Below are 14,621 nucleotides of genomic sequence, written 5' to 3' on the forward strand. Positions count from 1 at the left end.
TAAGTGGATCTTTGTAGTTCAAACCCATGTTGTTCAAGGGTCACCCATATTATGTTACGAGATTCTGGGTCTTGTGTAAATTCTATGGAGAATGTTAATGTTTTTGTTTTAGCAGACAGTCAACCTGGTTGGGTTCAGGCTGTAAGTTCTGATCAGTCTTCTCTGAGTTGTAATTTCAGTGTCTGAGCTATTTTAATGTGTCCTGTTTGTATGCCAACCAACAGCCATTCTGGGACCTGGAATCTAGTTCTGTCCCCTAGTTTAGTTTTCAAAGTCTGGCATATTCCTTAGGGTCAGACCCATGCACGTGAAACTTGAGAGTGAACCTAAGGGTTCAGAAACAACTTTAAAGGGTCATGTTGTTTAATTCTTCCCTCTCTGGGATCTCCCTATGACTTTATGGTTCTCTGGGGCTGCTGTTTTGGTCATTCAGCCTGAAAGCTGGGGCTTTGTTTACCCTGCTCTGTGCATTTACCGAGATTATGCCTGTACCTGGGGGTGGGTGGTAGAAGGACAGAGAGCAGATGCAGTAGAGGTTTTTGCCCCTCCTTCTTGGGACCACAGCTCCTCTGATTAGAGAGAAAGGCCCCCCCCCCCCCCTCAGAGTTTTAGGTTTCTCGCTGTAGAGGTAGATTTCTAAAGATATCCTCCCAAGATTCTTGTCCCCTGGTTATTCAGACATTAATCTAGTTACCGCTGTGAAGGGACTTTACAGGTATAATTAAGGTTACTAAGCAGTCGACCTTAAAATAGGGAGATTATCTAGGTGAGCCTGGTATAATTCACATGAGTTCTTAAAAGCAGTAGAGGTTGGTAGAAAGAAATTCAAAGTGTGAGGGATGTCACCTCTGTTGTTGGCTTTGAAGATAGAGGGGGCCATGAGCTAGGGAATGTGAGTGGCTTCTATAAGCTGAAAACACTCCCTATGCCAGTTAGGAAACAAGGACCCTGGTCTTAAAACTGCATGGAACTGCATTCTGCAAGAACCTGAATGAATCTGGAAGCAGATTCGTCCCATATTCTCAAAACAAGAGCCTAGGTCACCGACACCTTGATTTCAGCTTCGTGGGGCCTGGAACAGAGAAACTGCTGGAGCCTGTTGGACTTCTGATCTATCAAGCTGTGAGATAATAAAATTGATTTAAATTAACAGTCAAAAACTAGTGCACCTACAGACTGCCTTGAGCTAGAGTTGCAAGAAAATGGAGGGGAAAAACATGTGATTTCCCTTCCTGTCTTTCTGAACGGTAGGAGAAACCCATTCCTGTTTCTCATGCCAGAACTAGAGGGCTTCTCCTGGAGTTCTGTGTCCATATTCTGGGTGCCTCGTTCTGTGTTTTGGCTGTATTGCATCCAGGCTGAGAGGTAGTGGTGGGAGAAAAATAGTAAACTCACTACTAGTTCTGTGACCCTCTTCTCAATCCACTTACTACTGTTATGGTCCCTGACTTGCGATGATTTGACTTAAAATTTTTTGACTTTATGATGGTGTGAAAGTGATAGGCATTCAGTAGAAACCGTACTTGGAATTTTGAATTTTGATCTTTTCCTGGGCTAGTGATACTTTGCAGTATGATCTGCATTACAGCATTCAATAAATTACATGAGATATTCTATACTTTATTATAAAATAGGCTTTGTGTTACATGATTTTGCCCAACTATAGGCTAACGTAAGCATTCTAAGCATGTTTAAGATAGGCTAGGCCAAGTTATGATGTTTAGTAACTTAGGTGTATTAAATGCATTTTCAATTTACCTTATTTTCAACTTATGAGTTTATCAGGATGTAATCATAAGTGGAGGAACATATGTAATTACTTTTTTTTTTTTTTTTAATTTTTTTTTTTCAACGTTTATTTATTTTTGGGACAGAGAGAGACAGAGCATGAACGGGGGAGGGGCAGGGAGAGAGGGAGACACAGAATCGGAAACAGGCTCCAGGCTCTGAGCCATCAGCCCAGAGCCTGACGCGGGGCTCGAACCCACGGACCGCGAGATCGTGACCTGGCTGAAGTCAGACGCTTAACCGACTACGCCACCCAGGCGCCCCTGTAATTACTTTTTAAAAAATTAATTAATTGAGAGAACAAGCAGGAGAGGGGCAGAGAGAGTGGGGGACAGATGATCCAAAGCAGGCTCTGTGCTGACAGCAGCGAGCCTGATCTGGGGCTTGAACTCACAAACTGAGATCATGACCTGAGCTGAAGTCGGAAGCTTAACTGACTGAGCCACCCAAGTGCCCTTGTAGTTACTTTTTAGTGTCCTTAAATGGCTGCTGCATTCATTCTGTCCTGATTTTATAACTGTATTCAGTGGGATAGAGTGGAATATGTTTACATGATCTTACCCAGAACTGGAACTCTTAACATGTGTTTTGAAAAAATCCTTTATTTTCTTATAAAAGGAACATTTGTTCTTTGTGTGGAGAGTGGTAATCTCCAGTGATAATCTCTGCTAAAACTTTAATGTATATTCTTTCAGGCTTTTTCCTAAGCTTTTACAAGAATTTCTTTCTTTCTTTTTTTTTTAAACAAAAATGGGGTCATAATTTTGTAAAACTTGCTTTTTTTTTTCCCTTAAGGTGTCCTGGGCATTTTTCTGTGTTAGTAGATGTAGAGTAATGAACCTCACTTTTTCATTGTGGATGGTAATACTAGAATAATAGCAACTACCATTTCATTTAACCAATAAGGGAATGTATTAATTTGCCAGGGCTGCTGTAACAAAATGCCACAGACTGGGTGGCTTAAACAGACCTCTATTTTTCCACAGCTCTGGAGATTGGAAGTTCAAGATCAAGATGCTGGCAGGGTTGGTTTCTTCTGAGACCGGTCTTCATGGCTGGTAGATAGCCATCTTCTCCCGGTGTCTTCACATGGTGTCTTAGTCCATTTGAACTGCCAAAACAAAATACCATAGACTAGGTTATTTAAACAACAGAAATTTATTTTTCTCACAGTTCTGAGGACTGGGAAGTCTAAGATCAAGGTGCTGGCCAATTCATTTCCTATTGAGGGCAGGCAGCCTCCTTCCTGGCTTATAGATGATTGCCTTCTCACACTGTCCTCACAGGGTAGAGAGACAGAGAACACTCTGGTGTTTCTCCTGTTGTCTGATAAGAGCCCTAGCCCTATCAGATTAAGGCCCTACCCTTGTGGCATCATTTAACTATTATCACTTCCTCACAGACGTCTCTAAATACAGTTACGTTGGTGGTTGGGGCTTCAATGTAGGAATTCGGGAGGGGTGGAGATGGGGACATCTAGATATTCAGTTAATAACACATGGCCTTTCCTCTGTACCTGTCTGTGTCCTAATTCCCTCTTTTTATAAGGATACCAGTCTTGTTGGATTAGGGCTCACTGTAATGACCTCATTTTAATTTAGTGAGGTACTGAGAATTAGGACTTCAACATGGGAATTTTGAGAAGATGAAGTTCAGCCCATAATAGGAAGGTACTTTTATTTTCTCCACTTAAGGAAGCTGAGGCTCAAAGACTTTGACTAATTTGGCGAAGATCACACAGCTAGTAAGAGAGAGAATGAGGATTCAAACCCAGGTAGATTAGCCTCAGAGTCTGCTCTCTTAATTACTTGGCCATTTTCCCTCCCCCCAACCCCTACCTTGGCACAGCAGTTGTTGGGCCTTGCCATGATTATTTAATCCTGTGTTGGACATATGGGTTTTCTCTCTTTTCCAGTTAGACAGTGCTGTATTGAACATGTTTGTATAGTTAGCACTGTATACCTGAAAATATTGCTGTATTCATTAGAAATCAGTTTATCCACAGAAATGACTAAATGTATGTATTTTCCCAAATCCCCTCTGAAAATGTACCCATTTACTCTTCCAGCAATAATCAGTGAGGGTGACAAGTTTTGGAAAGCAGTGGAAAAACTACTTCTTGTGGTAGGCTGCAGATAATTTGAATAGGGTACTTACTGTGGATATCTGAGTGAAATGAAGGGTACTCTTTCTGTTAGGTAGGGTGAAGATCATATAAAATGGTATATCCTAGTCAACTCATGATTTGTTTTCTTTTTTTCAGAATTTTGATTCTGACATTAGCAGTGTGGGAATAGATGGCTGCTGGCAGGCAGACAGTCAGAGGCTTCTCAATGAGGTGATGGTGGAGCACTTCTTTCGACAAGGGATGCTGGATGTAGCTGAGGAGCTCTGCCAGGTAACGGTGTGCCTGCTAACAGTGTGCCGGTGGGTGAGAACATGATACAAAATGAGGGAACTCAGGGGAGTTTTGAGTTTTCTTTTGGCCACAGACAGATTTTTAATATTTTAAGTACCAGGGCTGACCTCATTTTACTAGAAAGTCCTTTTTTCTTTCCTTTTTTTTTTTTTTTGAAGAATTTTTTTGTGTTTATTTTTGAGAGAGAGCGCGTGAGAGCGCGAGCAGGGGGAGGGGCTGAAAGAGAGGGATACAGAGGATCCGAAGCAGGCTCTGCACTGTCAGTGTAGAGTTCAGTGTGGCACTGGAACTCATGAACTGTGAGATCATGACCTGAGCTGAAGGCAGATGCTTAACTGACTGAGCCACCCACATGCCCCACAGTTCTAGAACTTCTTACTTGAGTTGTTTTTTTTCCTTATTCCTGCCTCATCACAGCAGTCCCAGGTAATCAACCAAGGGGTCAAAAGTGATACTACTTTCTCCATTTCCTCTTTTGTTAAGGAAGGTAGTATAGCAGAGAAGAAGAGGATAAAGAAGTTTACGTATGTTCTGCTGATCTGGCCCAACTTGCAGCATTTTGTTTATCAAATAAGTTTCAAGCTAAAATTTACTTCAGTGAGCAGCTTTGCCTTTTATTGCTAGTAGATATGAGCTTAAGGATCTCAGAATAGTTCATCCATTCTACCTAGTTGTAATAATGGCAGCTGCCATGTATTTAGAGCCACAGGCCAAGCCCTGCCTTTATTCCTTACTGCAATCCTGTGAGGTAGAAATTGCTTCCATTCTACAGATAAGGAACCCGAGGTCTGGAGAAGTAGCTTGCCCAAGGCCATATGGGTTCTTCGTGAAGAAACTAGGATTCAGTCCCAAATTCATGTGTCTTCAAACTCCCTTTTAGTCCACCATATGTTACTGTATTTTCTGTTTAGAAAAGTGAAGGACTATAAAAATTAAATAGTTTAATGTCAGTGTGTAAGCTAGACCTCTAATCTAAGCCTTTTCTTTTTTCTTTTTTTTTTTTTTTAAGATTTTATTGTTAAGTAATCTCTACACCCAGCATGGGGCTTGAACTTACGCCAGGATCAAGAGTTGCATGCTCTACTGACTTAGCCAGCCAGGCACCCCTTCTATTTTAAATAATTCGGAAAGCCAATAATTCAAGTCTTTCTCTGTACCTTTATGGGAATTTTGTGTGTGTCCATGTAAATTTCCTAAAGTGAATTGTGTCTTTTAGCGTTAAGCTTATTTATAAGTAACAAAGACCCAAAATACCACTGGCTTAAAAATAATGGATTATATTTCTCTTGCACAGAAATAGGAAGTAGTAAGCCATCCACAGCATCTATAGTAGCTATGCTCCATGAGGCTTTTGGGGACCTAGCCTCCGTGTAGCTCTGCTGTTACTAAGGTGTCCCCTGTCCTTATGGTCCAGGATAGCAACCAGAACTCTAGGTACACCTTTTGGTATTCCAAGAAAGGGAAAAGAGTACATGTTTGTATTTCACCGGCCAGAACTTCCATCTCGCAAAGTCATACTCCATACAGTTATGGAGTACAGCTTTATTCCATACAGTTATGTACTCAGCTAAAATCTGGGGGCTCTGCTACTTTGGGAAAGAAGAAGGAATGTTAGTAGGACTCAGTCATCGGTCTGTACCATAGAAACACATGTTAAAAATTATTTTTTAATGGCTTGCCTCATATTTTATAAGTTAGAATATGCTTTTAATATATTTCTTTGTCTGATTACTGCTAACAAAAGTTCTTTCTGTTTTTTCAGGAATCTGGTCTTTCTGTAGACCCAAGTCAGAAAGAACCGTTTGTGGAGTTAAATAGAATTTTAGAAGCATTAAAAGTCAGAGTTCTGAGACCTGCTCTGGAGTGAGTTCCTATGTTTGTTTTCTTTTGAATACTTGGGGAGAACTCTCTGTAAGGAAACTTAATTAGAAAACACATTAGAGATTTTGACATATATCTGTACCCCTCTATATATCTCACCTGGGGTAGACTTCAGAGAAAGTGAGGAAGAATTATTTTCTTTCTTTTAGCAAAGTGAGAATGGGGGATGGACAAATATGAGAAAATGGTTAGAGCCTTCTTATCAGTTGATCTGAATTCCCAGAAGAGAAAAAGGGTTTCCTATATCCAGGCTATTCTACTGCTTTAGACTAGCATTATAACTGAAGTACTATTGTTCAAGTGGTCTCAGTTTGATATTTGAACCTCCATAATGTGCAGGGTTCTGTGCTAGCATTCTAAAAAAAACAACTTAATTGGCTATTGGAACTAAGTGGTATGCAGGAAGACTGCAGATATTGTTATGAAGGAGTTCTGTGCTCATTACTACATTATAAAATGTAATGATTCACTGTGAACTTGTCATTGATATGAATTATCTTAAATTACTGAGTAAGCTATGATAAGTAATACCCTAGAACAGGATCAAGAAAGGTTTTTTGTCAAAGGCAAGACAGTAAATATTTTAAGTTTTGCAAGCCACATAAGGTCTCTGTCACATATTCTTCTTTGCTTTATTTTACAACCCTTTAAAAATGTAAAAAAACAAAACAAAAAAACCCACAAAACCATCTTGGCCATCTGGTATATAAAATGGGCAGCAAGCCGTATTGAACCTTAGCCATAATTTGCTGACCGCTGTCCTAGAATTTTTTAATGTGAGGATTACCAGGTGGTTTAAAAAAAAAAACAAAAACTCATAAAATAAAAGGAAGAAACTGGATGATAGAAACAGTGATACTGTTATGGAGTTCTAGGCATAGAATTCTGGTATTTTAAAATTGGAAGTATTTGAGATTATTGTTTTCAGAAAAAAAAGTAGGTGGGTAGATTCTTGATTTTTTTTTTTTTTTTTTTGTAAAATTCCACTAACCTATTTAATTCTGCATATTTAGTTTTCTGTTTCTGATCATTTATCAGTTCTTAAAAGATTTGCAAAGTTTTGAAACCAGCTCAGATGGAACATGTAGAGATAGATTCCTGTGTACATTTATAAATGATAAATTCCTGTATACATTATAAATACGAGGCAGGTAGGTCCTGTATCTTTAAAGATAGACATCAAATTGTACCACTGTGTATGGCATACATTACCTTTACAGTTTTTTTGGGTTTTGTTTTTTAGCAGATATTAGATTTTGACACACCTGGGAGATTAAATTCTGTCAAGTACCAGTCATAACTCTTAAATAGCCACTCTCCCATCTACTTTCATGTTTTACCCATATGATTAAACATCTATAGAGAAGAGTGAGGGAGCCTAAATATAGAAATGTATGGGTTTTCCAGTTGTTTCATAACGATTTGGAAATAATATTTGGGTTATTCAACTGATAGTCATTTATCCGTTAATTTCTCAGGATTGTTTTCATCAAATTTTTGTTGAGTGCTTACCATGTGCCACAGACTGTGCTGAGTATTTAGACCACCTCAGCTCTCAAAGTACTCAAGGCATTTCCCTTTTGGAGTGAAGAAAATTGATAACACCCTTTTAACTTTGTGCTTTTTCTATAAGATCTAAGATTCTTACTGATAACTATATCATATGTATCAATTATTTCTATCAATGTTTTCTGTTAACTGGTAGCCTCAAGCAGTGCCTCTCAGGCAAAGGCAGGGTTCATTCTATCCCCTTGGTTGTAATAGTGGAAATTACTACACAGTAAAAATTTTGTTACTTCACTTTTCTGGGAAGGTTGCCATATTAAATATTATCAGTATAGGGGGATGTGGCGGCAATTATAGTTAACTTTTCTTGAGTGCTTATATACCGAGCATTGTTCTAAGCATTTTACATGTATTAACTTATTAAATTCTCATCATAACCCTATGAAATAAATACTCATTTTATAGAGGACGAATTGAGGCCTGGCAGGTGCTTTGTGGAAGAAAAGGATATGGAATCAAAAGGTCACATGAGAAGCACTTCACATGATGTCCTGTGAATACTCTTCTCTAAGAGACTTATTACTTTAGCACATTACAGGGGCCATCACCAGTCCTAAAGAAACATTTAACGTTCCCAAATTCCATGTTCCCCATGCATATCTGACCACAGAATCCTTGTTCTTGTCCCCAACCCCCCCCCAAAACGCTAAAACCCACAAAATTGGAGACCTACAGAACAGAAGCTTTGAAAATGATAGTTTAATAGAAATGTCTGTTACAACAACTCCGACTTTTCCAATTCTTGCCTGTTACTGGTGGCTACGAAGCCGTTATTTCCTCAGCATCTTTAATGTCCAAGGTACAGAGAATTCACTTTATTCAGCTCATAGCAAAAGTTGACGAATATGGGACATCAGTTTGAAGAATTCTGGTTCAGGTATAAGACAGAGTATCTTTCAGTCATTGTGGCACTTACTATTTGTCCACGCTGGGAGAGGCAGCAGCATGGAACCATCCACGAGGGGCTGCAGCACTTCCTCCAGGCAGTCTAGACATTTGAGGAGGCAGAAGCCAACCAAACAGATTAGTATGGATAGAGGCCATGAAAGGAACTTTGGAGAGCATTAGCTACCAGTTGCAAATGATAAGAGACAATGGAAAGAAGGAAGAAAAGAATGTTGATATGGCAGAAGTGGCAGAACAACAGCTAATTATACACACAGAGCTGGTTAGGACACTGCCTACTCTTTTGTTCCTGCCCCCTTATATTTCTGACTTTGTATATGGATTTTTCTTCTTCTCCAGATTGCCTTATCTATTTTTTAAGTTCTTCTTGGCACCTGGCATGGTGCTTTACTTCATAAGCGTATGGCATACTTCAGTAAATGATGGAATAGTTAGAAGGAGAACTTTGAGCAAACGTGAGACCTCTTCCTTCATGGGGGAGATAGAGGTCAAGCCAAAAGTAACTCGTGTCAACAAGAGAGTAATAGCAACTTAACACAAGGGGATGGAGAAATATTAGAGAAACAGAAACTGTTGTTATAGGTGTGAGCCAGTTACTGACATTTTAAGTGCTGTCTTCAGGGGAAGCCTGTCTTCAGGTTGCCTTCCTTAAAGGTGTTTCAAAGAGTAATACCACCTTCTTGGATTTGCCACAGTCTGTGGTCTGGCTTACAACCTTGCAGACTTGGAAACCTGGTTTTTCAACACCGAGGAGTAGGCCCAGGGGCCCCCAGCACTTGTTTAGAAGAATTTGCAGTTTAAAAGAGTTTGCAAAGCCTCAGTAGAACACTGTGAGGGAACAGACAATAACTGAATGGTTATGAGAAGGAGACAGAGAGAGAGAAGTTAAAAGATTTTTTCACAGAAGAGAGAAAAATATTCTGTTAGTTTAGACCACAGAAGAATTTTAGATTGGACAGGCCATGAACAGTATGAGGCAGCCTGTTGAAAAATGAAAGGACTCCATCTCTAAGCCTAGTGATTAGGTGGGGCTAGAAATAAAAACCACAGAGGGATTATGATGAGCTTAACCATTGTAGTTTCTTTGTGGTGTGAATAGTGGATCTAAGGAGAAGGAAGTGTTTGCCAGACTTAGAGAAATTGTAGTATCTGTGAATAAAACACCAGTTATAAGCGGAGAAAGTTTTTAGAAAATGAAAATGAAGGCAGCAAGCTGAAGTACCTGATCACAGAGCCTTGACTACCACTGGCAATGAGGGTGACAACGATTAGGCAGTTTCTGGTATTTGTTTTCTTGTTTTTAGTTTTGACTTCCTGTAGGTGGGCAGTCTTGCTGACTCAGACATTTTTTAATAGCCACATAGAACCACAGAAGAAAGAAGGCTCTGATAGATATACCATTGGAGAAAAGGAATTCAAGTTGGATTTTTTTTTTTCCAGAGCTTGAGTTTTTTGTTTTTATTTTTGTTCTTTTTTGGTTTTTTGTTGTTGTTGTTGTTGTTGTTCAGGATGGTTCTTAATTCTGAAAAGGCAGAAAAGGTGAGTTAAGGGATACATTTTTAACTCACTGTGCCCATGCGCTAAGTCTGGTGGAGACGGAGCTATTCTATTAAAAAGAAACCAATTGAGGTGCGCCTGGGTGGCTCAGTGGGCTGAGTGTCTGGCTTCGGCTCAGGTCATGATTTCATGGTTTGTGGGTTTATTTATTAGCAGTAAATAAAAAGCATGTCATATTTAAGAACTTTATTTTTAAAAAATCGCTAATTGGTAGAACTGTGTCGTCCAGCATGGTGGTCACTTGCCTCACATTGCTTTTGGGACTCTTACCAGGCACTGCATTATGGAGAGGCTCAAATTAAAAGTGTGCGTGTTGTTTGTTTTGTTTTGTTTGAAGTAAATTAAATGCGTAACACTATAGTTTGTATTTAAAAACAAATTTTGTTTTTAACGTTTATTTATTATTGCGAGACAGAGACAGAACATGAGCATGGGAAGAGCAGAGAAGGGGGAGACACAGAATCCAAAGCAGGGTCCAGGCTCTGAGCTGCCAGCACAGAACCCGACCCAGGGCTCGAACTCACAAACCAGGAGATAATGACCTGAGCTGAAGTTGGATGCTTAACCGAGCCACCCAGGCGCCCCTGTATTATTTTTTAAAGTAGCATGTAAGAAGGACAAAGATTCACACCAGTCTGAGATGAGTAAAATGTTAGTAGTTCCAGTGATGAACTCAGTCCATATCTGAGAAACTGCCATTTGCAAATACTTCAGAAAAGAAATGTTAAGCTATTCTTTTTGGTCTCTAAAGCAAAGTTATAGGATTCTTAACCTTTTTTTGGCTGAACTTTGATTTTTGTCATTTTTGCCATTCTCTGAATTTTTTAAGCACTTGATTTGGTCACCAATAACATTGAGCCAAGTCCACGTCTGTGGAGTAAATAAACGTCATTCATTTCACTGAACTTAAGCTTGTACACCATCCCCCCCCTCCTGCCCAAGAATATAGCCCTAGAGGAGAACAGAAAAAGAATATATTTGTAAGCCTTTTAAAAATGTTCTGAAAGGTTGTAGTGGAGTGTCTGTGGGAATTGGCAAGAGATATTTTTCATTATTACCAGAAATAGACACCAACCCAGATTGGCAAAATTATAAGAGGAGTGAGGTAAATAGATGAGGCTGTCAGTTAGGTTCCTGGGGGACAGCAGCTAACTGTGAAGGTGGGATATTGTTTTAATTATTTTTGGAATAACATGGAAATTCTAAATATGGAGCTAACAATGTGCCAAGTCTTTTCAGAGGCCTGACAGTTAGGATAATTAATGCTTAATGCTTTGTGGGATAATTGTGTGGAGTGGGTTGCTTCTAACTTAGTCACCTAAGTCAGTAGTATTGTTTTGGGGTCTTTTTATGGAAGAGGCACAAAAGGTCTCTTTATTAGGGAATGGAGTGGCAGTGAACAGAGATAATTGTGATATCAGTGACCTTACTGGGTGCCTTTTAGCCCTTTTGGGGGGGTTGTCTACAGTGTCTTTTTTTTAAATTTTTTAAAATGTTTATTTTGGGGGGGCGGGGGAGGACAGAACAGGAGACACAGAATCCAAAGTAGGCTCCAGGCTCTGAGCTGTCAGCACAGAGCCTGACGTGGGGGTCGGACCCACAAGCCGTGAGATCATGACCTGAGCCAAAGTTAGACACTTAACCGACTGAGCCACCCAGGTGCCCCTACAGTGTCTGTTTAAATTAGGAATAGTTCTAAAGCTCATGGTGCTCTCAATAATCCACATAGGAGATTTGGGATCAGAATTTTTTTTTAACAAATCACAGTGAAGTTACAGTTGAATGTTTAGTTGGCTTTTTGGTTGTGTATCGTACTAGTTGTTTTCTTTTAAAAATTAAAAATCAAAAGTTTTCTGCTGGAAATGCCATTATCTAGAAAATAGCATTCTGTTTCTTAACATCTCAACTATTTTTTTTGTATGTGTCTTGTATTGCTTTATAGGCAGTGGGTTAAGTTTTGGGGGCCAATTATATTTTGTGCTTTTGTAGTTTCCTGTGCTTTGGATTTGGTTATTACCAGGTTAATTAAGGCTCTGACGGTCTTCTACCTCTTATTCCTGCTCAGAGAAGCAAATACCCAAGTGAATATTCAATGTGAACTTCTAGCTACAAAAACTTGAATGTTTTGAAGAGGATTAACTGATACATGGATATCATCATATTCCCACACAGTTGAGACTATAAAAACCAAAGCAGCACTGAGTATTACATGGAAGCGCCCAAATAATTCTTGGCTTTTAAGTATAATTTTCTTATTAAAAATAATGACTTTGAAGAACCATTAGAGTTCACTCATTCAGTAAATACAAATTAAGTTGCTTATTATTGAGTATCTATTTGTGCCCATCTCTGTGCTCAGCGCTTTAACTAGCCCCCTTGTTCAATGCCCACAACCCTTTGAGGTACCCCCATTTTACAGTAAGGAAACAGATTTTAGAGAATTGAGTAACAGTTGCGCAAATTCACACTGCAGAGCCAAGATTAAAGTCCACGCATAGTTGACTCTACTAACCTGTATTCTTTTTTTTTTTTTTTTTTAATTTTTTTTTTTTTCCCCAACGTTTATTTATTTTTTTGGGGACAGAGAGAGACAGAGCATGAACGGGGGAGGGGCAGAGAGAGAGGGAGACACAGAATCAGAAACAGGCTCCAGGCTCTGAGCCATCAGCCCAGAGCCTGACGCGGGGCTCGAACTCCCGGACCGCGAGATCGTGACCTGGCTGAAGTCGGACGCTTAACCGACTGCGCCACCCAGGCGCCCCAAACCTGTATTCTTTATCAGTATACCCCGTTCAGAGTAGGCAGGGTATGCCAAGATGAGCAAGACAGAGTCCCTGCCTTATAAAAGACCAGAAACTATCCTACAAATGTGAGATGAGCCATGTGACAGGTTCAGATACAAGGGACATCAAGAGTTCTGTGGCTGCAGAGATTATTTAGGAAAGTTGTAGAAAATGTGGCAATTGAGCCTGGCCCTTGAGTTTTTCTGCTCTATTCTCAGCTACTCACTTTGTGTTTGATTGTTCGTTTGCAAAAAATTAACCAGCACCTCCACTGGGAGGTAGGATCATGGCTTCTCACTGCACAAAGCAAACAGGTCTTCCATCTAGACCAGCTTTCATTCACTTGGACACATCACTCTTGATGGTAATGAAGTTTGCTAGATCAGGTTATCTGAATGTGTTAGGTTCAGATGTCAGGTTCTTGGCCTGAACCTCTGTCTCCATTCTAGTCTCATTATTTTCCTCCTTTAATTCGTCACACCACATGACAAACACCTCTAATTTCTCCTATTGGCCAACCACTTCTTGCTCCTGCCGACACCCACCCCTGTGCTGCTTAAGAAAAGTGGAGGGGCAGGGATCTTGGTGAGAAAAGGAAAACTAACCTAATTTTCTTTCTTTAAGAGTTGTGCCATAGTGAGGGCGCCTGGCTGGCTCAGTTGGTGGAGCATGCGGCTCTTGATCTCAGGGTCGTGAGTTCAAGCCCCACATTGGGCATGAAGCCTACTTTAAAAAGAGTTGTGCCATAGACACGTGGACTTGCTTATTAGTTCTTCAAACATTGCATCTTTCTCCTTTGTGCCACTCTGGGCCTTCTTGGCTTTTATAAAGTTGGGGTGCCTCGGTGGCTCAGTTGGTTAACCTTCTGACTGCAGCTCAGGTCATGACTTGCTGTTGTGAGTTCGAGCCCTGCATCAGGCTCTGTGCTGACTGCTCAGAGCCTGGATCCTGCTTCGAGTTCTGTGTAAACTGTAAGTAATTGCATAAGCTACAAACCTTACTCCCAAATCACCACATAAATAACAAATCACCACATAAATAACAGATGTGCATCTTGATCACAGCCAACCACATCACTTCTTCCAAGTCTGTCAGTGATTGGTCACCGCACATTCGTTACCCCTCAGCAAGTGTGTAGTTGTCTTGCCTCCTCATCCCCCAGAGATAAACACGTGCAACATATTACAGAAATGGATTTTTGAAAGAGGAGCTTGGTCAACAAAGGTGAATTGCTAGAAGTGAAATTGCACGTGATTAGAAAGAGTTGAGGGGCGCCTGGGTGTCTCAGTCGGTTAAGAGTTCAACTTCGGTTCAAGTCATGATCTCACAGTTCGTGAGTTTGAGCCCCACATCAGGCTCTGTGCTGATGGTTCAGAGCCTGGAGCCTGCTTTGGATTCTGTGTCTCCCTCTCTCTCTCCCCACGGCCCCCTGCCCCCCACTCACACACACTCTCTCTCTCAAAAATAAATAAACATTAAAAAACAAAAAAAAAAGTTGAAAATGCCATCGACAGAGCGGAGCCAGGATGAGATGCAGGCCTGAACAAAGTCATGATAGAAGCCGTACTGAAAAAAGCACTATGAATGTGAAAAATCAAGGTAGAGCCACTTTGACATTCTTTTAATTTAAATTGCACTAGGAACGGAAGGCTGCTTATGGTTTAAAAGGAATGTTTACTTCTACTTTGGATTGCAATTTTTTTTTTTTTTTAAAAAGGTTA

The 14,621-nt window shown here is 40.2% G+C and overlaps 1 protein-coding gene across 5 annotated transcripts in view; it reads left to right on the forward strand.

Annotated features, from left to right (window-relative positions):
* The window catches only part of RMND5A (required for meiotic nuclear division 5 homolog A), a 69,986-nt gene that overhangs the window by 32,813 nt on the left and 22,552 nt on the right, over positions 1-14,621 (forward strand). For all 5 annotated transcript variants that reach the window (XM_030311059.1, XM_030311056.1, XM_030311057.1 and 2 more), the window contains 2 exons: positions 4,052-4,186; positions 5,970-6,070. In XM_030311059.1, coding sequence (XP_030166919.1) covers positions 4,052-4,186; positions 5,970-6,070 — 236 coding nt within the window. The remainder of the gene's footprint in view (positions 1-4,051; positions 4,187-5,969; positions 6,071-14,621) is intronic.

The sequence above is a fragment of the Lynx canadensis genome, chromosome A3, assembly GCF_007474595.2.
Source record: "Lynx canadensis isolate LIC74 chromosome A3, mLynCan4.pri.v2, whole genome shotgun sequence".
Lineage (NCBI taxonomy): Eukaryota > Metazoa > Chordata > Mammalia > Carnivora > Felidae > Lynx > Lynx canadensis.